This window comes from Pinus tabuliformis, chromosome 7, assembly GCF_031772625.1.
Source record: "Pinus tabuliformis cultivar Carrire ecotype Pingquan chromosome 7, CPIR1, whole genome shotgun sequence".
Taxonomy (NCBI): Eukaryota; Viridiplantae; Streptophyta; class Pinopsida; order Pinales; family Pinaceae; genus Pinus; species Pinus tabuliformis.
In genome coordinates, this window is record NC_142293.1 from 1,441,116,429 (window position 1) to 1,441,143,740 (window position 27,312).

The 27,312-nt window shown below is 36.6% G+C and overlaps 1 protein-coding gene across 1 annotated transcript; it reads left to right on the forward strand.

The window, feature by feature from the left end:
- The first annotated feature begins 531 nt into the window (after positions 1-531).
- Positions 532-5,844, forward strand: LOC149253103 (uncharacterized). The gene is made up of 5 exons (XM_089459871.1): positions 532-941; positions 2,554-3,024; positions 3,173-4,736; positions 4,834-4,980; positions 5,077-5,844. Exons 2-5 carry the CDS (start codon positions 2,956-2,958, stop codon positions 5,670-5,672), a joined length of 2,376 nt encoding a protein of 791 aa, XP_089315997.1. The 5' UTR covers positions 532-941; positions 2,554-2,955; the 3' UTR covers positions 5,673-5,844.
- The last annotated feature ends 21,468 nt before the right edge of the window (positions 5,845-27,312 follow it).

Consider the following 27,312-nt stretch of genomic DNA (forward strand, 5'->3'; position numbering starts at 1 on the left):
TCAAAATACCAACCACAAATAATTAAATAAAAAACAAAATCTAAACTATATATAACCCATTAAAGGCAAAACAAAATCTAAACCATATACCAATTACAAATAATAATATGCCAAACAAAATCCAAACATGGTATAAATACCAATCACAAAAAAAAATATGGCAACAAAACCACCATAAATTTAAACGAAAAATTGAATCCATGAGATATTGACAAAAATAAAGGTTATAATTAAACAAATAACCATTGGCCAATTCAAGGAGGCGATCTAGAACGGTCCACGACCCTTTGGAAAACTTGGACAACACCCAAATCGCGGGGTCCCATAAAATTATTGAAATCTGATCTCACCCGTTAGAGCAATGGAAGGACACAATCCTCCAAAACCCTAACCCTTAAATTAACTAACTCCTCGAGCCAAGTGTTTGGAAGTCACCGGCATTATTAAAAAGATACAGAAATAGAAATAAATAAAAATAAAAATCCAGTGACTCTAAGATTAGTAAAGGTACCTCTCTTACTCTATCTCTGACTAATTGTTAACGGAGTTTTGTACGCGAAATCGACGCGGCATGCGCGTGGGTAAATCCGTCGCAAGGAAGAGTCCTTGTCCACAGGTTGCTTCCGACTGGTCTCGATCCATTGCTTGCCGCCCTCCTCTGTCATCTTTTTGGATATTTAATCGCCTATAGAAAGAGCAATCCTGCGCGTTTCTCTGCGTTCTTAGCTCCCAAAGCGGAGAAACTGTGCATCTGAAATTCCCCTTTTCTTCCTCTTTATTTCGACCTCAAAGATTTCTGTGCTTTCGACCTCAAAGATCGACGGAGTGTGGCTGCTTTTAGCAAATAACGGAGGTTGTCTGTGGTACAGCCGGTTTAGGCTCAAGACGGCGATATCTAAAGTATATCGGACGGAATTCGGCGCTGATCCGGCTTCTTTCAGGTTAGATTTTGGCGAATCTATGATGTTTTGTTTTATTCTTTCTTCTGCGTTATTCATTTCAAAGACACTGGATCTTTATGTCTGGTTTGGAATTGCGTTCTGCTTATTTAATTTTCTGGCTGGATGATATGGTGCATGGACGAATTATCTGTTAACAGTGTGTATTGTCGGATTATATTTTCTTTGTAGCGCGTTTCTAGCTCATTCTTGATGTTTCATTTAAATGCGTTTTTTTTTTTCCTTCTAATTTTCATTCAAAATGCAGATTTTCGCAGCATAAAATGAGAACTTGTTTTGGTAAAACTGCCTAACATATATATATATTTTTTAATTTCGTTTCGATTTTTGTAGCTGTCTCTACTGCTAATTTTGTGTATTATAAGATATTCGTCCTGCTAATTCTGTTACTTTCGTTTCGATTATTGTACCTGTCTTTACTGCTAAGTCTGTGTGTTATAAGATATTAAGGAGGAATTCTTATTATTGCTAGAAAGGTGCTTTTGTTTGGACCAACACTGAAAAAATTTCATACTGAATTTTGTATAAAATTCAATATTTTATTTTGCTTATATCAGAGGGCCCTAAAAGTTCAATAGTGTGGTGCATTGCTAGCTGAAATGTTGATCTTATTTGCCTTTTGTTTTATTTCTTTGGCTTCTCATTCACGGGCGATTTATAGTCGAAAGCCTGAATATTTATATTTATTGTGAAGGAATTGGGTTTTTTTCCTGGATAACTTTAATGTTTTATTCATATGGAATTTTCCTGTTCTGTTCATGTTGAAGATTTCCTCAAGATTATTGAGATTGATATGTTTGAAACGAGTTTATTGTTAGGATCGCATTGTGCTATTTTTCTTTTTGCGAATATGACTCCTACGGATGTATTTATTGTGAAGAAATGGTGTTTAGACATGAGACTTGTTCTGTTCATTCTGGAGACTTCCCCGAGATGTTGAAATTTCTCTGGTTTATTGTTAAGGATCTCTTTCTTTATATTTAAATTTGTAAATGAATTGTATTATTTTTGTTTTTGCGTATGACTGCAATGGATGAAAACCGTGTAAAATTCATGAGCAGCCTGGATTGATGTTTATTATGGAAAAGTTCTGTTCATATTTCGTCAGGACAGGTGTCTAAATTAACTTTGCGACTTATTTTGTAAGATATTGCTCAGTGAGTGTGTGTTTGGTAGTTTAATCGGAAATATATTCACTCCCTTGGATACTGTGGGGCTGTATATTGTTATTTATATTCTCAAGCCATAATATGCTGGAGCGATACATACCCCCAACTTAAATTGTTAAGAGATTTCTAATAAAAGAAATCTTCAGTGAAATCTCAGCCGACTGGAGTGGCGATTTTCTGTTCTTTTTCCCTGAAAGGATTATTATCTGGTTATTGGATTTGAATTTATCAGTGGATACACAACAACAGCTCAAAATTAAAAAACATAGATAGAAAGCCATAAAGCTGCCTATGTGTCTTTTCTACTGGATCGTACAAGTTGCATGCTTTTTTGTGTATGAAGTTTTTCAATATCTTTGAGATTAGATCTTGTGTAGTGTGATTTTCAGAGAGACACTAAACTTGTATATTGTGTGTTGTTGCAGGAATTTTCCTGCCTCGCATCTACCCCAGTGGCCATTGATTTTTGGTGTGCCTTGCTTTTCACTCTGGCCGCTACTGTAGGTTCCTTTTCTCGCACCTCAAAGGTGTGGGGACGAGCTGGGGTTTTGATTGCTCCGGTTTCTCACTCACAATCAAGGAGTTCACATGTTTGGAGATGGTGTCGTATGGTACAAGGACTTTCGCTTGATTATGGCTAATGCATTTTAAACTTGGATCGAATCTGCAGCAAGCATCAATGTAGAAGTTCTGTAGTAGTTTTCTGGGATAATAAAGTGTCCTAGTCCAGTGTTATATTGGCTGAAAGGATTTACTATTTTGAAGGCCAAGACTAAGTTGAAATCTTCAGGGATCTTGAACTAATAAACAGATTTTTTACTATTTAAATGGCTAGATTATTTACAATGGGGAAGCTGACATGTTTTTCAATCTTTGCCAAGAAGAACAAGGTGAAGGTAATGATTTTCCTATATTTTTTCCATCATATGTCTAGAATTTCTCAGAGGCATATTCTTAAAGGCATAATTTTTTAACCCACAAACGATTTTTTGTGGTAACATATAGATTCGGAACTCTGAAATTTCTTTCTTTCTTCTTTTGCAGTACGAAAGGCCCTTATCTGAGGACACCAAGCATCGTATTGAGCCATGCCAAAATGGTTCTTCCAAGAGCATCAATATTGATGGAGCATTACATTCTGACTTGCAGAACTTATCCACATATGCTAAGGAAACGGTGGAACATAAGGATTTGATGACAATAAAACCTTTGAATGGCTCAAATGATGTACTTGGTAGAGGAGATTGTTCAGCTGAGTCTGTTGTTGATAACCATCAGTCCAAATCTATGTTCGGTAGACAGGAAGGGCAATTCAATGGCACTGGGTCAGATTGTGACTTCAGCTTTGGACCACAAAAAGCCATAATGTGCAATGAAACTCCTTCAGAGATTGCTTATGAAGGTGAGGACGAGGAGGAAAATCATTCATCTTCCAGGGAGCTGTCTGACCATGAAAGTCAGAAAAATATGGACAATGTTGTAAATTCTGAGTTCCCTACAGATGTAAATACTAATACTTCTCGTACAGTGGCCTTATGTGACTACTCTTCTGAAATTACCTTTGAGATTGATCGTAAGTGTGGCAGAGACCAGTATAATGAGAAAATGCAGAGTGGTCACCTTAGTGACCCTGGAGTTTATAAAATGGGGGATTTGGACTCTGGATTTACTTCACCTGTTCTTTATCGATCTAGCTCAGGATCAAAGCTGGAAATGTCAAAGTTATACAAGTTTGAATGTGGTGGAAGAAGTCCAGATAACCACTCGACTCAGTTGCCACCATCTAATTCACAGTCTTTTGAAGATCTGCAACATTTAACTGGTGTTCAAGGGGGGATTCAAGGAAGCCCTCATTCTGAATTGACATACTGTAGTGCTGACAAGGTAATGCTCAAGCGGGGATCTTCCAGCAAAGTTCTTCCTTCAAGAAGGCGCAAAGACTGGTGGAAGATATTTTTATGGAGCCACAGGAATTCACACAAGGAGATTCAGAGTGAACAAAGTCCTCAGCTGCAGAAAAGTGAGGAAGCATACCAAATCATGCATAGAAAGGGAGGTTATTCCTCAGATACCGGTGAACCATCGAGAAATATGCATCAGACTAACCAAGAAGATATAGGAAAGTTGACATCTTTGGAGGACATTAACACAATAAATGGCCTTAGTAAAAAACAAAATATTCCGAACTTACAAAGTAGACACAAGGATTGGGATCATCTGTCTAGAGATCCTAGTTCTCAGTCTTACAACCAATGGATGGCTTTTTCATCTGAACAATCCAATATAACACGTGTGGAGGAGTGGATTACCAGCATAGATACAGGGTCTCTCTCTCTTGAAAATGGGGATTCTTTACATGAAAACGACTTTTCTAATCCTGGAGGTACAGTAGCTGGTAATTCTGCTGCTGAAATTTCAAAGGTACTTTTGGAGACCAGTTTTCCAGATGGTAATTTGCCTGAAGAAATGCAGCTAGCCAATAATGCCATTCGGTCGCTAAATGCTTTTTCAACTGTGGCACACATTTCTGGTATTGGTTTGAGAGTGGTACCAGCTCTTGCACCATTTACCAGCCTTCGGACCATAAATTTGTCAGGAAACTCCATAGGTTGGTATCTATTTACTTATCATGTAGTTGGTTACATTCCGTCTGTGTCTGACACTATATAAATAGGTCACAACTTGACATTTGTTTCTACTTGTAGTGCGTATTGCCTCAGGATCTCTGCCAAAAAGTCTTCATGTATTGGATTTATCTAGGAACAAAATTACTGCAATTGAAGGGCTTAGAGAACTAAGTCGGCTGCGTGTTCTTGATCTCAGCTACAATAAGATATCCCGAATCGGTCATGGTAAGTAATTCCACCTCAGTAGAATCCATTATCTACTCTTGTCCATTTCTGACATGTTTTGAGTTGGGTTTTTACCTTTTAATCCCTCTCTTGTAGGTTTGGCTAATTGTACATTGATAAAGGAGTTATGCCTGGCTGGTAACAAGATAAGTGATGTTGAAGGTCTTCATCGATTATTGAAGCTGGCAGTTTTAGACCTGAGCTTCAACAAAGTAACCACAATGAAAGCTCTTGGTCAGCTTGCAGCCAATTATAATTCTTTATTGGCTCTCAACCTTTTAGGGAATCCAGTACATACAAATGTTGGTGAAGAGCAACTTAGAAAATCAATATCAAGTCTTCTTCCTCGCCTTGCATATTTCAACAAGCAACCAATTAAATCAGTTTATGCACGAGAAGCGGCTGTTGATAGTGTTGCTAGGGCTGCTATGGGGAACACCGGACGGCATTCCCGCAATAAGGTTTCAAAGAGGGGAAGCTATGCATCGTCGAGTACTCATAAAAGTGGAGCTTCTTCCATCCGTGGGAACCGTGCCAGTGAAGGAACAGGTCGCAATCGTGTCCGGCAGAATAAGCATGTCCATGATAAGGGGAAGAGCAGACAGGAACATCTACCTTCTAAAAGAACCCCCAGTGCTTCATTTTCTGATCTTCAGAAGCTAGGCACTGCAAAGTCAGTGAATGCACATTAGCTGGAGGGAGGGGAACGTGCAAAATTTTAAGTAAGACAAACTTTTATTGAGAGATCTTCCGGTTGAATTGCGTCATATATCTTTATTAAACATCTGACTGGTTTTTATTTTTTCTAGTGTATTTCTTTTTCTATAATTTTTTAAATAAAGCAGTAGCTGAACTGTTTCATTATCTGCTTTCTATAATGGCAAATTCCATCCTATCCAAATCATAACACTCACTTTTGTTGTGATACATCATTTAGGAAGAATACCATAATTCATATTTCATTTTTTTTCTAATTTTTCATAGGCTATAAATCGACAGGAAAAAATGCCAAGGAAGACATTCAGATGTTCTTCCCTCTACTTTCTATAATGGCATAATTTATTATTGATTATGAGTACCGCTTGAATTTTTACGGTTAGCATTTGACGATGAACTTGAAAGGTTTTTGAACTTTTATTGTCTCAAACTTTGTTGTCTGAAGAATGCTCAAGGAAATGCAGTTTGGTTCTGTTTTCTATTTTCTTTTTTAAACACAAGGCCATGAATCAAATTGAATCCCAGATATGGTGTTTAATTCTCACATTGCTCAAAGATAGTGTAGTTGTTTTGTTTGCTTTCTGCCTGGACAATTTTCCTTCTTCAGTAGGTGCCAATGATCATTGCATGTCTATACGGTTATTTGTCTCATTCAAAAGATTAGTTTTAGGGGCTTCAATTTTCCGACATAGCTCAAAACATTTAAAATGAACATAAATGCAGGTAATGTGATAAAGGCTTGCAATCACAGATTATTGTTGTTTTAATTTGCATGCCAACAGCGATTAATTGTTTTTTGGGAATAGGAAGGGGCAGGTAGCCGAAAATGCTTTCACAGTTGAAATCTGGGAAGGATTCTCATTAAATGACAAACTACTCAAGAAACTGTCGAAGGTATTTCCACCTGCTGAAAAGGTAGGCTTGCACGCTCAACAAAAGGGTAGGCTTAAGAGGTGAGTTGGTTGCCTATTACTGTTCATATCTACGCCCTTTTCATTTTAGGGTCAATTGCACGCTTAAGAAAAAGGTCGGCTTAAGAGGTGAGTTGGTTGTCCTATTCCCACTGTTCATATCTACGCCCTTGTCATTTTAGGGTCAATTTATGCAGGTCATTCAAGAAAATTTGAAATATTTTCTTATATTATATTGCATAATAATGAAAAAGAAAATTTACCATTTTAATTTAAATTTTGCAAATGATACTTGCATTGTGTTTTATTCGTGAGTTTATTGTCAATAAGTAATTTTTTTTCCGACATTTTCTACATTTATTATTATTTTTTTAAAATTCTAGGAAAGGGAGTATGTGCTTACATGAGCGATTTTTCCCTTTTGCTCTCTTTACCCTGGTCCAAAAATAGCTATGTGATGCCTTTCTAAGTACTTTCCTGAAGCTTCTTGTGGTATTGAGTACGTGTAATCCCAGTTTGCAGGTTTCCACATATTGCAACATCTAGAATTTGCCAACTAACTTCGTCAACTTAAATTTCTTCATTTTTATTATTATTATTATTTTTTTTCCAGTTAGGCTGAGTTTAGATTAGGGCTAGTGCCAATGTTGGATGGAAGTGACAACTTGCTTTTGTCAGAAAATTTAGTTGAAACATAGCTATGTTATGCCTTTTTAAGTACTTTCTTGAGGCTTGTTGTGGTGTTGAATGCTTGCAACCTTAGTTGGCAGGTTTCCACATTGCAATGGTGTCATCTACCGAGGTGGAGGAATTGCCCGGACGGTCAAAAGTGGCAGCAATCTGGCAAAAAAAATTCAAAAAATCTCGCAGTAGTATTGTTTGGATCATGTTTTTGATGGTGGAAATGGACTCAACAATATCAAAAACATCCGGGGCACCCAAAATCTTGAAGTTTGACAGCTGTAACTTGGATTTACAAAAATCCCTGCCCGATTTTATCAAAATCTTGCCAAAATTTCCATGATTTTCAAGGCAAATTTGCAGGCTGGTTAGGCTACGGCTATTGCAACAACTAGAATCTGCAACTTTTAGAACTTGCAACTTGGTCAACTTAAACTTTTTCATTTTTTTCTCAACTAGGTTGAGTTTAGGTTGGGGCCAGGGTAAAAACTAGAATCTGCAACTTTTAGTACTTGTAACTTGTTCAACTCAAACTTTTTTATTTTTTTTTCCAACTAGGTTGAGTATAAGTGTAGGGCCAGTGTAAATGTTGGATGAAAGAATGACCTGCCTACCTGTGAGAAACTCTCACTAGTATTGTGTGAGGCTGGTCAACTCTGGACACCCCATGAGATAGTTTTAACTCCCACAGGTGACTCCTACTCTCAATCCCTCCCCATGAGATTTGAGCGAATGATCTAATGGAGACTGAACCCCATACAAACTAACTAATCCACCTCAAAGGTAACAATCAACTTAAACTTTGCAGTGCAGCGATACCCCATAATGTATAAAGAAAAATTTCACCATGTTCTGAACAACCAGATCAAAAAGGCATGTCTAAAATTTTTGATCTTGTTATCCTTACCCATTACCAAGATTGTGGGAAGCTCAATTTTGCTTGGACGTCCCTTGGGATAGTTTAATTCCCCAAAAATAGCTTCCATCTTCAATTCTCCATAAGATTTGAACATAAAACCCGATAAAAACTAAACTCCACTCAGACTAATTACTTAATCTACATAATACATCATGAGAAGTGTCTTATTACATTGAAATCTCCCCCATTGGTGATAATCCTATACAGGTTTTGTGATTTAAAGAGTCTTCTCTCAGCAAGGAATGTGAAAGGTTTAAATGCTAATTTTGTTATCATTATGTAATGAATGGGGTGCGGTGAGTTTAGTTGTGAAATTCAAAGAAGAGGTTACGAAGAGATATGGTTACAAGATAATCGTGAGGCATTAACGTTGCGAATACCAAGGATCATGGGTTTCCAAAGTTGGTGAAGTTCTGACGTTTTATCTGGTTTGGTCAGCGGCTCTTCCTCGTGCTTTTTGGACAAAAAGATTTGTTGGTGGGCGATCAAAGATAAAAAGGATGAGTTGAAGGAGAGAATCAGGCATGTGGAAAGCACATGCGAAGGGGGCCACCTGTCAGCTGGAAAATGTGAAAGAATCTATATAATTGTGGTCAACTCTTACAAATTAGGAGTTGGAGATTTGCTTTTAAATATAATGTATGGCATGCTGGTTTATAATTGTGGTTAAATGTTATCAATTAGAAGTTATATATATATACATATGTTTTGAAATTGGAGATGAAAATATTTTGGTTCTTTGGGAATATTAATTTTATCCAATTCAATAATTGGCCATGGGAATTTGATTTTTTTTGTTTTTTTGTTTTTTAATTTTAAAATGTTTAATATATTTGGATTTGTTATATATATAGAGTATTGAGTTTTGGTTATTAAATTAAGATTTTGTTAAAATATGAGGTTTGGTGAGTTTTGTATGTTGTTTATTAGATTAGTTAATGTTGTTGTGATTAGTGTTAATGATGTGTTTATTTAGATGAGATGGTGTTGTGAGTGTAATTAATATAGGAGCATTTGGTTTTGTACAAGTTTTTACTCTTGTCTAGAATTCTATATTTGGGCTTGTCTCACCATTTAACCATGGGCCATAACTAGTGATATTGCCAACTTTTGGTTGACCTCCTTTGACTTCTTTCTTAAATTATCAACATCCCATTGATTTGTTTTTTGAAAGAACTTAATCAATATAGGATATTATATGAACAAGGTATTTCATGAGCACCTTGTTTAGTTTTGTCATTAATAATTTTGAAAGTGTTTTTACATGAGTTTGTGGGTTTGAGTAATTGATCTTGTTTTATAGGAATATTATATGAACAAGGTATTTAATGAGCACCTTGTTTAGTTTTGTCATTAATAATTTTGAAAGTGTTTTTACATGAGTTTGTGGGTTTGAGTAATTGATCTTGTTTTAGGATTTGGGAAATTTATTGTGAAAATGAAACACCTTTCTTTTAATAGTAATTGAGTAATTTGTATTATAAAAAATTCTTGTAGTATAGCTAACAACACTCTTTAACCCCATATATATTGTCTTTACAATTCAAGTTATGTTAACTTGATGCCTCTTCCAAGAATGTAATAGTGTGGATTGTCTCCTCTTTGCCAATTTCCATGTCTTCTATTAGCTGTATCACTATATTTCTCCACTATGTTCTCCTTGTCATTGATTGTGCATCTTTATTCAAATTCTCCACCAGTTTTTTCAAAAATTTGCATCATACCTCTAGAATGACCATCATTTGTACGAAAGTGCTCATAATCTTTGCAATTTTTGAAATAAATTAGTGCTCATATTCTTGAAATAAATTATTGCTCATATTCTTGAAATTTGGAGATAAGTGCGAGGATGGATGCTTTGTTGCCTTGAACCATTTCTTCATGTGTCTTTAATATCTTCTTGAGTTCTTGTAAATCACTTTGGTCTATAATGTGTGGTTCATCTTTTGTTTGTAGTAGAGAAAGTGGACACTTATTCAAAATGACTATTGAGAATCAACACAACGGATATTCCCCAATTATCATGTAAGCATGATTTAGAGATGAAACAATTATAGATTGAAAGTGGAATAAAGAGCATTGTGCTTCCTACAAGAGTGCTCAAAGCATCCCTCCATGAATCTTCAATGACCAATTCCTTTCCATTAATGTGAAAATTTGATTATATCAACCACCTCTGCTAATATATAGACTAACTTCATCAAACATAAGGTAAGTAAAGAGATAGCTATACCAAATGTCAACTTGGGTTTCAATATTAAGTTTTGAATAGGATTGTTTATAGCCACTAATTAGAAACCAGAGCTTGACAGTGATAGTAAATTAGCCCCAAATACATTTCATTAGATGTTTAATTTTGTTGCCAAATAATGAAAACCATAGATGTTTAAAGTGGTCATTATCCCACTTTGTTTAAGGATAAATAAATTTGTGCATTCATTACTTTTTATCCCTGCAAGTCAATCATATGTGATAGGGACTTGGTCTCATCGAATTTTGTTGCCTTGTTGGCTAACAAATTAGCTTTGTAATTCCAAGTCCTTAAGACATGGTAAAAGAAGATTGTTTGAATTCTTGCAACTTGTTGTTGTTATCAAACCAAAATAAAGGTGAGCTTATCGTTTGGGAAATTTGTGTGTATAAGCTCAATGATAACACTCGATTCCCCTATCACAATTAATTATTTAATTTTCTTTTCCAATGTTAACCTTAACCTTAACACCTAAAAAAGAGAGAACTTCAACTTTATTATTGGATGATGTTCCTAATCGCCATGCATAGGATAGTTGAAAATTTCCTTGAGAAACAGTTAGGATCCCCCACTCATTCTTGCCATCTCAAAAATGAAGGCATATTAACAAAAATAACATTGGAGAATTTATTCTACCATTAAAATTTGGTTAGTGCATTTTCCTATAAAACTCACAAAGCTCATTATACACCTACACAATATTCACAATTTTATTTTAAAAATGTTTAAATCACTTCTAAATGGATTTAAGTAGAAGAAACACTTTCAACACTTTCAACACTCATGTACTCCACCTTGCATTGGGAGGGCTTTTTTTCTTTTTCTTTTTAAAGAATGTTCTCATTCAATCAATAAAATGCTTTACACAAATAACTATTTTAACTCAAAGGCATGAAGGAAATGTAATTGCAACCTTTTACTCAACTTAAAGAGTTACTTAAACAAAATTATTTAAGTAATTGGAGTTAGACTTAAAGAGCTTAATATAACAAATATTCTTCTGGAAGGGAAACAAAAAACATAGGACTTGTGCATTGTGGAAATCATTCAAGGGGGATGTTAACCAAAGAATTAGAAGTTTGTCTTAGGGTGTCTATGATCTTGCAAACTCCAATCCATGAACATGCTTGGCTAATATTGTAACCTTCGCATCCACAACTTTGAATTGTAGATACAATTCATCCATTTATGTTAATATCTCATTGTATGTCTCATTCCTCTCCAATAACACTTTTCCTACGAGCATTTTCATTTGATAGTACATATCAAGTATCCTGTGTTTCTTGTGTTGGAAAATTAAAGTAGTTCTATTAGGATTTGATTCTCCTTTCTTGATAATTACTTATGAGTGTGTTGGCTTTTTTTACGTCTTTATTATATTATCTTTCATCAAGCAATTACCATATAATGTGTGTATGAAGATCACAAAAACAAGAGACACAAGATATAAGCACTATGCTAGGGAAAAACTCCCCCTTGAGGGGAAAGCCTAGTCAAGATAATTCTTCCTTTCAATAGTATTCTTTGAGATTCTTCACCATAGACAAAGACTAGACCTTCCCTCCACACCAAGTTAGCCTCCCAGATCTTCAACCCCTTTCCAATAACTTTGACTAGGCAACAATTTTCGGCAACAATGAAACTTGGAAGACTTTGATCTCCCAATCTAGGGCACGAAACAAAGAGAGAGAGGCACCAAAAGTTTGATTTTCTTCTTCTTCTTAGAACTCTCAAAACTCACACTTTCTTTGGCTTCCCAACAACAGACTTCACACTTCCCCAACTACCCTTGAGATATCGAACTAGCTTAAAATGTGATGCTCTAAATGACTTTGACTAACTTGTATCTATAGGCTTCTTGTGGGTCGAATAAGTGTCCTTAGGCCGACTTGGTGTGGAGGATACATAAATCATATTTGACTATTTAACCTTTTTGCATGATTCAAAAGCCCAAGAAGGGACTTTTTGAATGTACGATGACTCTATAAATTCTATTAATTCCAGGAGTCCACAATGGGGACTTTGACTAATATAATGATGACCCAATCATGAAACCCATGCTTTAATAAGTCATTTTTACAATAATAAAAATTCTATTCTTTATTCTTTTGACAAATACATTTCATGATGACTCAAATACATTAAATGAAGACCGAAACTAGTTACAATTTCCAACACTCCCTCTTAACTAGGGAGGTATTCATCATATACAAATACAATAGAAGATCTCAAACTATATGAACAATGAAGAACTTTAGGCTTCTCAATGCCATGGACTAGATTCCTGACCAGGGCAATCTATCCATTAGTCTCTCAACAATTTAGGCACTGCAATGCCACGGACTGGATTCCTAACCAAGGCAATCTATCCAAGTGGGAATAAGGTGGACTCAAGCTTTTAGCCCCTCTAGGTACCATTAGACTTACCTACTAACCACCAACCCAAGGACCTAGGTGTGTATCCATTGTCAAAGCTCTACGACCCATGCTAGTCTTACCTACTTTGGGACCTAGATATCAACACAAAGCGCTGGCTAGATGTCCTCCCAGGAAATGCTTCACTCGCAAAGCCTCAACAAATATCTTCCATTTCCTTATCATCAATAGAATCAACAATGTCTACCAAACCCAAAAAGTTTCTCAGATACTCAAACTTTTTATTTGGAAGAGTCTTTGTTAGTTTGTCTACTACTTGTTCATTTGTCAAGACATACTCCAACTTCACGATCCCATCTTGCACCAAGTTCCTAATAAAGTGGAACTTATTATTGATATGCTTCATTCTCGAATGAAAAATGGGATCTCCAAACAACTTGATACAACTTTGATTGTCACAATTAATCACAATATGACCCAGAGGCTTTTCAAACAAATATGTCAGAAGCTTCCTTAACCAAACAACCTCCTTTCCTACTTCACATGCAACCACATATTTTTCCTCGGCACTACTTAACACAACGAGATCTTGCTTCCTACTCATCCATGAGATCATAGCAGCTCCCATACTAAAACATCCTCTGGTAGTGCTCCTTCCATTTGTCTCACTGCCACCCCAATCAGATTTTGTGAAGCCAATTAGCTTGACTTCCTTACTATCATACTTTAGGCAATGATATATAGTGCCATGAAGATACCTCAATATATGTTTAGTAGCTATGCAATGATCGTGACGGGTCTCCCACTGAAATTCACTAAGAATGTTTGTTACAAAACATATATCTGGCTTAGTATTTACCAGATACATTAGGGAACCCATGAAATGTAGATAGGAGGTAAGATCCATGAGACTAGAGTCAGAGTCCCTCAACTTCTTGATATTGGTGATCATAGGAGTAGTCATCGGCTTGGAATCCATCATCCCGAATTTCTGCAATGACTTGATGATGTACTTTCCTTGCCCAAAATATATCACCCCAGGCCTTTGCCATACTTATAAACCTAGGTAATAGTGCATCAGTCCTAGATCCTTAATTTCAAATTCAACTGCCAACATCTTCTTGCATTCTTGAATTCTTCGCTCCACACCTGTGATGAATAGATCATCCACATAGAGTAGAATAATGACAGGCTCATCAATCATGACCTTGATGTAAAGATTTAGATCAACAAAACTCTTCACGAACCATATTCTAAGTAGATATGCATCCATCCTTACATACCATGCCCTAGGTGCTTGCTTCAAACCATATAGGGCCTTCTTAAGTCTGCAAACATATGAGCCCCTACTATTAACTTAAAAGCCTTCGAGTTATTCGATGTACACTTCCTCATCAATGCCCCCATTCAGAAATGCGGTCTTCACATCCATTTGATGGATATTCCACCCAACTGTAGCAATCAATGAAACCAACGATCTAATGGTAGTGTACTTTGCTGTATGTGCAAATGTTTCTTCATAATCAATGCCTTCCTTTTGAGAGAAACCCTTGCAACGAATCTTGTTTTATACTTGTCTATACTTCCATCAACTACATGTTTGATCTTATAGATCCATTTAGATGTGACAATCGATTTGTCACTAGGTCTAGGAATGATTTCCCAAACCCCATTCTTCATGATGGATTGATATTCTCCCTGCATTTCTTTCTTCCAAACCTCTTGATGTGCAACTTCCTTGAATGTAGATGGTTTGACTTCAATCAATTTTGTCGTATATGCAGCATAACCAAAATACTGTGTTGCACGGGTACCCGCACCCGGGGATGGGGTTCTCGAACCCGTCCCGGGTTCCTGCACCCAAGTACCGGATTCGGGTACAGGTTCTTCCCAGACGAACCCAGAAGAACCGGGTTCTTCCATGAAGAACCCGGTTCTTCAACAAAAAAATTGGGTTCTTTTCCTTTAACGGGTTCTTGGGTTCTTCGGGTGCTTGGGTTCTTAGGTTCTTCGGGTTCTTCGGTTGGGTTCTTTGGGTTCTTCATAAAAAAAAACTATATTAAAAATTTAATTTTCAAATAATTTTTTCTATTGAAATTTAAAAAATAACTTATAACAAAGGTAAAACTTATAACAAAACCTAAAAAACCCTAAATCAATTCTTGTAAATCAATTTGGAATGAAACATTCTTCCACGGTCCTTACCATCAAAACCTGTGTTGCACAGGTATCCGCACCCGGTTTTTTAAGTTTTTTACAAGTCTTGTTTTTTTAAGAATTCTTGTAAATCAATTTGGAATGAAACATTCATTCTCGAGCCAAATAACCATCAAATTATAAACTATAAATGCACACATACAGGTTCAGACATTTTTGGTCAAATAGAAAGTAGGATTGAGACCAACCATAAGCTGTAATCAGCTGATGCTGTTAAATGGCGAAGGCTATTTTGGACAATGGCTAAATTAAGTATCAAAATTTGCCAATTTCTCACAGCATTTTGATAACATCATGTTAAGATTAAAACTAGGAAAATATGCCTAAATCATATATGGTCTCTACAGACTTGTACACCAAGTAATCTCTAAAAACTGCGAAGATGTTTTATGTTTAGATAATTAATATTCAGGCAGAGCTTCGCACTCAAAGACAAACTATCCCTCAAGCCATCAGATGGCTACTGTGCATTTTATTGGGAAACAAAGACTGATAAGCGTGTTTTGTGGAAGGGTAAGGCTGCCACTGTTTTTGGGATTGCTTTACCACAGAGCACACCATGCATGGGGCAGGTGGATGATTAGACATCAAGAAAATTCTAGACCACTATCAGGTTGAAAAGAGTCCCCTATGAAAAAATTGTGTTTTTATATGGGGGAGACTAAACATTCAAAGCAAAGTTACAAGCTCAAGCTCCAGCCAGAATGAGCAATTTCAATAAGGAGAGACGCTGTCTTGAAATTAGAGCAGGAGGCAGAAATGCTAACACTCCTTGGTTGTGTAGGAGGAAGGGTCTGTATGACCACAGCCTGATTCATTGATAGGCATCCTTGCAAATGAACCTAAGCTGCATAGTTATTTTAAAGCCTGTGTGTGACAAAATCTGTCCCAAGTTTCACCAAAATAGCTGAGTCTAGCATTTATCCTAGTATGTATTTTGAATTTTCAGTGTTAGTAGTAGCCTTGAGCTCTCTCACATAGTTGTCACAGTGTCATGGTTACACGGAAAAGACAGTTTTTTGGTGATAAATTTTGAAATTTCAATGTCAATGCTGAATGTTCAATGATGTGCATGTTTAAATGATTATCATTAAAGTTTTCTTGTTTAAAGTTGAAAAAATATACAAATTCAAATTTCATATATATTATTAATTATTAATTTATAATTTATAAAATTTAATTATTAAAATTTAATATTATTATATTACCTGATGAACACACGCACCCTGTTTCCAAAAATGTCATCCCCGTCCCCGTCCCCGCACCCACGTTTTCTGGCAACATAGCCAAAATATATTTTTAGTCTCTTTCTTTCCCTAAAGGTTCCTTTCACAACTTCATGTCCTTCAACATCTTCCAATGTAGCTTTCAACCAATTTTGCCTCTTCCTTGTGGTTGGGATGACTACTGATTGAATAGGATCACTTGGTCCTTCTTTGAGATTTGTAGTAGAGTTTTCATGATGAACTTCTTTTTCTTCAAATATGTGAACTTCTTCGTCATCATAATCAATAGGAATATCCTTTTATTTCTTGTATGCTTGATTCTCATCAAATATGACATCCTTGCTTACTTCAAATATATCTTCCTTCCTTGATGTAGATTCTATATGCTTTTGAAGAAATAATATATCCAACGAATATTCCCTTGATACTTGTAGAGTCCAACTTCTTTTGCTTGTCTTTCGGAACATGGATATATGCTGGACTTCCAAAGATTCGGAGGTGATCCACACTCGAATTACTTCATGTGAATAATTTTCGGGTGTTGTATTATCAAGACTCTTATGGGGACTTCTATTTTGAATGTATATGGATGTCATCGCTACTTCTCCCCATAAGAAATTTGGTAGATCTTGATCAAGGAGCATAGTTCAAATGCCTTCTTCAATTGACCTATTCTTCATTTCGACCAATCCATTTTTTTGGGATAATAGGGAACAATGAGCTCCCTCTTAATACTTGATTCCTTACAATATGCAATTAATTCCTTAGAAGTGTATTCCCCACCATTGTCAAACCTCAAAGTTTTTTGTATTTCTTTCAATTATGGTTTCCACTTCAGCCCTAATCTCCTTGAACTTATCAAATACTTCACATCTTTTGTTTTGAGGAGGTAGAGCCATGTCTTTCTAGAATTGTCATCAATGAATGTCACATATTAGAGATGACCTCCAAGTGATTTGTTAGACATGGGCCCACACACATCGGAATGGATGAGGTCTAATATCTCCTTGGACCTAGTTTCACTATTATGAAATGGTTTTCTTATATCTTTTCCCAAAGAGCATCCCTTGCACACACCTTCATGTTCCAACTTCATATTAGGAATACCATGAACCAATTGACTAAGACTAGGGATGACCTTATAATGTAAATGACCATACCTCATATGCCATAACTCAATGGGAATTATTTCCATATGAACCAAAGCTTGAGGAGGTGGTGTAATGACTCTATAAAGACTTTCTTCACGGAATCCAATAACTCTAGCTTTAATAATGCTAGAGTATTTTCCCCAAACCAATACTTTTCCATCAACAAAAGCAATTATTTCTCCTTTATCTTCTAAACAAGAAATAGGAAGCAAATTCTTTTTCAAACTTGGAACATAAATAATGTTGTTGAGATGCAACTTCGATCCATTATCCAGCTTCAACGATGTTAATCCCATGCCTCTAACAACATAGCTCTTGTTGTCACCCAATTCCACTGCATTAGAATATGGCTCCTTTGATAGTGTATGAAGTTTTTTACTTTCTCCTGTCATGTGTCTCGATGCTTCACTATCATGATCCGTGCATTGTCAACATTAAGAGAACCTATCAGAGAAGCCAAGAGTGCTTGACTTTTGACCTTGTTGAATAAGTAGTAGATGACCTTCTTGATCCAACTTCCAACAGTGTTGACACCCATTCTTATGTAGTTCATCAAAGAAGGAGAATCCATGCCAACAAAGTGATCTTCGACTCTTCCCGACCTTAGCTCCGATACCATGTTGGAAATCAAAGTAGTTATATTAGGGTTTGAATCTCCTTTCTTGATAATTACTTGTGAATGTGTTCACTTATTTTACTTCTTTATTATATTATCTTTCATCAAGAAATTACCATATTATGTGTGTATGAATATCAACAAAACAAGACACACAAGATGTAGGTACTATGCCAGGAAAAAACCTCCCTCGAGGGGAAAACCTAGTCAAGATAATTCCTTCCTTTCAATAGTATCATTTGATACTCTTCACTTTAGACAAAGACCAGACCTTCTCTCCACACCAAGTCAACCTTCCAGATCTTCAACCCCTTTCCAATGACTTCGAAAAGGCAGCAACTTCCAACATCAGGTAGCTTCTGACAACAATGAAACTTGGAAGAATTCTATCTCTCAATCTAGGGCACAAAATAGAGAGAGAGAGGCACCAAAAGTTTGATTTTCTTCTTCTCCTTAGACTTCCCAAAACTCACACTTCCTTTGGATTCACGACAATGGACTTCGCACTTCCCCAACTACTCTTGAGATACCGAACTAGCTTAAAATGTGATGCTCCAAATGACTTTGACTAGCTTGTATTTATAGGCTTCTTGTGGCTCGAATAAGTGTCCTTAGGCTGACTTGATCTCTTCTAGGACGACTTGATGAGGAGGACACAAAAATAATACTTGAATCAATATTTAACCTTTTTACATGATTCAAAAGCCCAAGAAGGGTCTCTTTGAATGTACAATGACTCTATAGACTCAATATTAATCCTAGGATTCCATAATGGGGACTTAATGAGTCATTGTTACAATAATAAAAAATCTTTTGTTTATTCTTTTGATAAGCACATTTCATTATTCCTAGTTATATCGTAGGCTCATCGAAAGCCTTGAAAGAGTAAGTCAATCAACACCTTTGCTACTAATGCTTCTTTCTTTATTAATGAATCCACTAAAACTCGACTGAATGCTACCCCTTTCATGGTTTCCATGTATATGCTTTCTTGACCATTGATCTTGGCTCAATTGATTCTTTGATTGGTTCAACAAATGTTACATTTGCTACTCTAGTCTCCATTTTCATTAATATTGGTACCTGTACACTATACTGTAATCCTATCATACCAAGTCACTGTAGAGCTACGTTCCTAGGAAATGAGCAATGAGAAAGTAAGGATAGACACAAGAGAATGTATGCAAAATAGTGGAAAGAGAAAATGAGTGATAACCAAGTAGAAACACATTTTTCCATGTATTTTCAATTTTTATTTATTTATTTATTTTAGTGTGGGTATACTAAAAATCCTACAGAGTGGGTACTTGTTGGATGTAGAATCTAATTCCACATCCAACAAGTGCCCATGCTTGAAATTTGAGTAAACCGATAAGGAGATAAGCCAAAAATATGATGATTTTTTTCATCTTCTCCCTCCAAAAATATTTACCCCTAGGGATGACATCATCATCATGAATCCTATTGGTTCTTTTAAAGTTGATTTTTTAGTACATTTGTCATTTTGAGGTCCATTTTTGACCTCAATTCCCCAATTTTTGGTATAGATTTGTGGGATCTTGATATTGAAAAGGTTGAGTTTTGTTGTGATTTATTTTGATACTTAATTCCTATAACTCGATGCAAATTTTCCACTCAACAAATTGTTGCTAGGTGTCATCCTATAGTAAGCAATATTCCCATTCTTGATTTCCTAGAAACAATGATCTTGAATTAGGTGTTTATTTTGCTAGGTTGTGTTCCAAATCAAAGATTTGTTGTTGTTGTCACCCATTAATATGAGATATTGATTTATTAAATTTGCTCCATATTTTATTCTCCATATAATTGTGAAGTCATATCCCCCATGTCTTAGCCCCTATGATAGAGCTAAGCGTGTCAAGATCTCTCAGGCTAAGTTCCCCATACTTCTTGGGAAGATATAATGTGTCCCACACTACTAAGGCCCACTTTTTTCTTCTCTCTTTACATCCCCCAAATAAAGTATCTTTGTAAGTTTTGAACGACTCTAAGAATGTATTTAGTGGTAGCTATAACTAGAAATAAGTACACATGCATCACTTGAAGGATATATTTAACACGAGTTAATCAATCAACTAGGTTGAGGGAACTAAAAGTCTAGTTGGAGATTATTTTTCTAGCCTTGAGAGGAGGTCTTCCCATTAGGCAATGCATAGTGCATTATCAAAAAGAGGGGCACCTAGGTAAGTTGGATGGAAGGGAGCTCCTTTACAAGGAAATAATTTTAGAAATGTTGATTTGAATTGCATAGGGGAATTAAAGAGGAATATTTTTGACTTACCACGATTGAATGTGGTGTTGGAAGATACAATGAAATTAGATAACAATTGATTGATAAAATTTGCCTCATGAGTAGTTGGGATACCCATTAGCATGGTTTCGTTTACAAATTGAAGGTGTAAAGCAGTACGATCCTTCCTGTGAAACCTTAGTCCTTTGGTTTTGTTTTCTCTTTCCTTGGCCTTGAGGTATCTACTAATGATTACAACCATACAAATAAAGAGGAAGGGGGAGAGGGGCTCCCCCTGGTGGATACCCCTTGAGGGAGAGATCCATGAACTAGAATGGAGAAGAAAGTTGAGGACGTAAGCACTACTAAAAATTGAGCCAATTTTTTAGGGCCATTTATTGCTCTTGTAATGAAAGCTCATCATTATGACAACAAAAGGAGGTCTCACTAAACGTAATTTTTGGTACAATCATACTATCAACATTTTTACAATCGTAGGTATTTTGACGATAGTTATGGACACATATCATCAAAGACAAAAGGTGTTTCTGGACAAGCACTCCTTGGAGTTCCGATGCCAATAATCATCATTTCTTGTCATTGGAATACTGATGAAAGGATGATTTCCTCGTGGTACAAGATTGACAAAAATTCATGTTGGTTGACCAATGACATTGAACATCCTTTGAATATCATTCCATTCCTGCCACACTTTCTATTCAATGATTGGATTTTATTGGTCATTGTAAGACAAACAAGGTGAGAGTTGGTCTACTGACAACATTAGACATCATTCGATGAAATTTCCATACTCTCCACACTTTTTATTCGATGGTTAGAGGGATGCATATCATTGTAAGTGCATCGAACCTGTCGTCAGAAGACTGATGAACCAAAGTGTTTTTAAAAAAAATATAGGAAATAGAAATGATCCATATGACCCTTGTTAAGGTCCTCTAGGATCCAATCATGCTTATTCATCCTCAATGAAATTGATTATGGAAGCTCATCCCTACTCCACTGTAAGTATGTGACATATGAAACAATGGAAATAGGCCAGTGGCTTGTCCACTTGAGAACTGAAGTAGAGTCAAAGGTTGTTGTAGACTACAGTCAGGATTGAGTGTTCCACTGCTAGCACTAGTAGAGTTGAGTTGAAGCCTGAAATCCTAAGCAGATTGAACCTTCAAGGGTTTACATATTACAATTTATTGTTTAGAAGAGGGAGTCAACAGACTGGGCTTGAAGACTAAAGATAAATATGTGAAAAGTGAACATGCAGGGTAGAGATAGGGTTACATTTTAGGTGTAATTTTTTTTACTTAAAAATTATTAAAAACCTAAAAACAAACCTCTATCAAACCACAATTAAATTCACTTTTTTAGGTTCAAATTTAGCTCAGGTTTGAATTTAAGTCTGACATTAGGTTTTCATTTGGCTTTTGAAGAAATTGGACAAACCCAAATTGTTTTTGGTGTTTGCTGAATTTTGAAACTCAAGGTTCAAACTCAACAAACCTCGAGCCTTAGAATTGAACATGCTTGATGTCCAAGACATTAACCTTCCTAGGATGAGTTCAACTCACTAGAATCATAACCTAATTATAGTATTTTTAATCATGAGTTAAATAATGCATACTACATAATTGCTTGGTTACATAAAACAATAGTCAAGAATATAAAAGTGATTACCATGCAAAAAAGTTAAATGGAATATGAGCACATATGACTGTAGAAAAATTGAGCAAATTTGTAGCCCACCCAGTTTCAAGTTTTTAGCATGTAGTTTAATTTAACTGATTTAAACTTAATGAAAATTAATTTGAAACATTTAGGACTACTCTAAATTTTTCATTTTCCTTCTCGCTGATATAAAAATTTATGTAAGCATTTAATACATAGGAGACAAGTGTTTTTGGTCAACTAGTCCCTGGAAAGACCCACAAGGGGAAAACCAATGACAAGGAGATTTTATTTTCTTTCTTAGGAAAATTATTACAACATTAATTTCACAAGGGTAATTATCTCTTCCCTTGAAGTTTGAGCCACAATCAAAATTTTCTAGCCTAGATTTTCATGCCACATGTCAGGTCTAAGCTCCTTGAAATGTGTGCCAACAGTTTGAATTCCTCTACACTGAAAATCAATCCATCTTCCTTGAATATACTCCTCAAAATTTAGGCCACTAAATAATAATTAATGCCCTCAAAACTACACTAGAATCTGACCTCTGTCCCTTGAATTTTGGGCCATAAAATCAACAAAGTTTTCCTTGAAATTCATGTTGTTGTTTAACACTTACTCAACTTAGAAACTGGTGCTTCAGAACCGTTTTCTTCTCAAAATTTGGGCCTTTGAGTGCCTCAAATCCGACACTGAAGTTCCTCGATTTCAATGCTGAACCCAACTGCTGTAACTGTTGCTCTTACTCGAACTGTGTGTCACTGATTTACCTTGGGAAAGGAGCCTGTTTGAGGTTTTCTCCTTGTTGTGTATTCTCTTCTCCTTCAAAAAATCTCCTTCTCCTCTCTACCTCTTCTTCTCCTGCTCACAAATGCACATGATAATAATGAATGAGCTCAATAACCTTTTCTCCCTTTTTGTCTCTCATTAGATAGGAGAACACTAACCCTTTAATCAAGGGTTGAGATCAGATCTCAACCCATAAGATCAATGGTGGAGATCAATCCCTCACTTGACCCCCTTTTAATGTGGCCCCCCTCATTAATGACTCTTAGTTACTTTATAACTTAATAGTTGTACCTTGTACGTTTTCTCCATATAAAGTCACTTTAAAATATAAAGTGACTTTAATATTAGAAGGTACTTTACTAATTTTTCTCATAAAGTTACTTTAAGACATAAAGTGACATTAATATAAGGTACCTAGTACATGTACCACATAAAGTGAATTTTACACCATGAATTTAATATAACTCATAAAGTCACATGCCAAAAAGGTGTATTAAATTGTCTTCCTAGGCAAAAAAGGCTCATGCACTAGGAAACACCTCCTTAGTACCCTTATATTTTTAACACTCCCTCTTACCGAGGAAGGTGTTTCTCAGCACTCCCATCTTGTCTTTTAAATACACATGCTTACCCCTTGGTAATGACTTGGTGAGAATATCTGTAACTTGTTCATCAATGCATATATACTGAAGCCTCACTACTCCTCTCTAAACCCAATCTTTGATGAAGTGGTACTTGATCTCTATGTGTTTTGATTGGTCATGAAATACTAGATTCTCTGTGAGTTTAATGCAACTTTTATTATGACAATATATCATACTTGGTCTAAGCCTTTGACCAAATAAGCCACATTATTATCTTAGGAGGCCAAATAGCCTCACAATTGGCCTAACTAGCTACAATATATTCAACGTCCACTATGCTTAGTGCCACTAATCTTTGCTTCTTTCTGAACCACAACACAACTATCGAACCCAACATGAAACAACAATCAAAAGCACTCTTTCGGTCATTAACACTACCTGCCTCGTCTAAGTCTATACAACCTGTCAACCTGATTCCATCTCCTCCGATATAGTCTAGATCGTAGTCCATTGTTCCTTGAAGGTACCTAAAGACATGTTCTGCATCCACCCATCGCACTCTCCTAGTCTCCATCATAAACTTACTCAATGTGTTAATTGCGAAACAAATATCCGGTTTAGTGTTGACTAGATAAATCAATGAATTGATCAATTGACGATACAAAGCAGGGTTCACCAACTTGGAATCTGAAGCTTGCAACTTCTTCCAATTGGTGATCATAGGAGTAGCCATAGTGTTGCAACCCTCCATATGAAATCTCCTCAGTATGCCCCTTGCATACCTGCCCTAACCACAAAGATATGCCCATCCTTTGGCTAAACCTTGCAACTCCAAAAAGTAATTATCAATCCTAGACCAACCATATCAAACTCTGAAGCAAGGTCCCTCTTGTAGTGCTGGATGAGTCTGTCCTCTCCTGTAATAAACAAGTCATCCACATACAAAACCAAAATGAGTGGATCATCACCAACCATGATAGTATAGGTTTGGATTTGCATCACTCTTCTGGAAACCCATCTGCTACAAGTAGGCCTCTATCCTCTTGTACCATGCCCTCAACACCTGCTTCAATCCATATAAGGCTTTCTCAAGCCTACACACATGAGACTCTCTCCCATGCACCTCAAATCTTTATGGCTGCTCAATGTACACCTGCTCTTGTATAACCCCATTGAGAAAGGTGGTCTTCACATCCATCTGGTGAATCCTGCAACCCATCTTAGCTGCTATAGGGATCACTGCTCTAATAGAGGTATAACACGCAATTGTTGTGAAGGTATCCTCATACTCAACTCCCTCTACTTGTGATAATCCCCACACCACAAAATGAGCTTTGAACTTCTTCACAATTCCATCCGTAGCATGTTTAACCTTATATAGCCACCTGGAGTCATCACTGACTCCCCCTCTGGTCTCGACACTATCTACCACACATAATTCTTCATGATGGAGGCATACTCCTCCACCATGGCATCCATCCATATCTATTGACTAGCATCCTCCTTTTAAATACCTGGTTCAGTGTCCACAAAATCTGCCACATAGCCACCCAACCTCTTTGATGCTCTGGGTGAAAATGTGAATATGGGTAACAATTTTCCTTATTTTTTGACATCTTCATTTTTTAGGTCTCTGTTAACATTTTCATAATTAGCAATAGTTTTTCTCTAATTTTTTTAGATAGAAAACTATAGTATTACATGCAGTGCCTACTATTTTTTCATAATTTTTTCTATTAGTATTTGTTCTCCCAACACTTATTAACCACAAAACCTTAATTCCAAAAAGTGTTTCCCATTTTTGTGTTTTCACCCATATGATCTCCTTAACTTACCACTTGGGCTTCCCCACTAAATCCTATGCTTCCTTCAGGGTCTCTCAAAGCCATTTTGGCTTCCAATTCCTTGTAGTAGCCTCTTCAACTGATATGGAAAAATCCTCAACTAGAGCCTCTCCCCCTAACGAAGAAGACCCTCCCATGGTATGTGGTAAAACTGTACTCTAAGATTCTATGCCGGGTGAAACTGGATTCTGTAAACCTATCACAACATAGGTATGTCATCCATGTAACCCTAATGTACAACTTGAAGATCTTGATACCTGGGGCATGGCCCCCTATTAAGGAGCCTGCTGCTCTACCTGCTCAACTTCTGGAGACCTCCTCAAGGCTCTCTCCTCCTCAAATCTCACATTCTGCCTCAGGAAATATTTCCTTTGCGTAAGAATGTATATATAGTAGGCCCTGCCGGTCTCGATGTAACCCACAAATATAGTGGGTTCCAACTTTGTCCTCTTCTCCTCAAGGACGCAGAATATGTAAGGCACCCAAAAATTACGATGTGCCCAATCTCTGGATTCTTCCCAGCAAAAGCCTCCTTGGGAGTCTGATGAGCCTCATCATTGAGTAATTATATGGGCCTTAATTCACCTCCTAGCTTAGTCAAACCAACTATTCTCACAACTTATTGCATACTTTTGATTATATTTTGTTTATGAGATGAGTTAGAGTTGGATATTTGGCTTTGTGGTCTAATTTTAATGTAATGCAGGAATAAAGGATGAATGCAAGGAACTATGGCAAAGGTAAAGGATAAAAGGATAAATGCAAGGAATTGTGGCAAAGAGCTTGGTCAAAACTTGAATGGGACAAGGGAGAGTAACTATAGGAGGTAAATCCTCCTCATTTACTACCCCTCCATTCGAATATTTCTCCATCAGCTCGGAGTGCAAACAACCATCACTTTGAAGACTAGAAGACAACCTAGCAAGTGAAAAGGACAGAAACTAGTTTATCAAATGTATAAGTAGAGAGGCTTAGGACCTCATTAGGATTCAGACTTATAGTGTAAAAACTCTACTTTATTTATGAGTTGTAAGAATTGTGATAGTTTGTTCTGTAATCCATGGTTTTTTTTAATAATAAAAATGAGTTTTGTTTAAGCCAACTTTGAGTTAACTCTGAGGGCTGAAGCTCTTGGGTTAGGACCCGACCCGAGCAACCAATGTTCCTCTTTACTGTACATGTATGCTAGAATGGTTTCCTAGTTTTCCTTTTTCATTTGTTTAAGTAACATAGTTTCCTGTTTCTGTTCATTTGCTTAAGTAGATTCATGGTTTTCTGTTTATTTGTTTAAATAGTTGCATTTCCATAACAACAGTATAGCGAGGATGATTCATGGTTTTTCTATTCAGTTGCTTCATTTGCTTCAATTTACTTCCATTTATGCCTTCTTTCAGTTCACAGGTTAGTTAGGAGAAAAAGATCACCATAAGGTTGTGCGTAGGTGTCTCGGCCTCATCTCCTCCCTCTGGGACCATGACTTGAGGAAGAGACCCTTCAGCAACCCCCAAAAACACAAGTTTATGGTTCTCGCATGAGCTATGGAGTTTTTCGTTTGATGCAGTTACTCGTTCACCCTCACTGTGTTTTTCTGTCATCTTCATTTAAAAACCGCCTTCAACACGTTCTTCACGCATCGCTTCCTCGCCGTCCGATCCCTAACAAACCTTGACAATCACCGTCCGAGTCATTATTTTCTCCAACTACTGCCTTGCGTGAAGTCTTCCACTTACTTTATGCACTTTAAGTCCCCACTGTTGATCTGCCTCGCCTGATTTGACGACTATCGTGTCACCTTGACACTTCATACGCTTTAAAACCCCCACCATCGACCTGTCTCCCTTGATTCGACGGCTATCGCTTCACCCGATCACCAACTAGCTTGGCTGATCTCCACCATTGATCAGCTCCGTGCACGACCGTTATCCACCCGAGAGCACACAAGAAAAGTGGTTTTCTCGTGCTATGTGTCACGCAGTTAGGCTAATCACGTGAAATTTTCAAATACAACTTACAACCTTGAGGGTGCACAAGAAACTACTTACCGCCTTAGTAACCTGCTCCATCATTTCCACATGTTTCTTTTTCCCACGATACGATATCTGCAGTCCATCTCTTG

What these genes read in the sequence shown, in the direction of transcription:
- LOC149253103 (XM_089459871.1), top strand. Translation starts at nt 2,956, where the DNA reads ATGGCTAGATTATTTACAATGGGGAAGCTGACATGTTTTTCAATCTTT. An exon ending in TTTGTCAGGAAACTCCATAG is followed by an intron (nt 4,737 to 4,833) that starts GTTGGTATCTAT and finishes TTCTACTTGTAG; the next exon opens with TGCGTATTGCCTCAGGATCT. An exon ending in GATATCCCGAATCGGTCATG is followed by an intron (nt 4,981 to 5,076) that starts GTAAGTAATTCC and finishes CCTCTCTTGTAG; the next exon opens with GTTTGGCTAATTGTACATTG.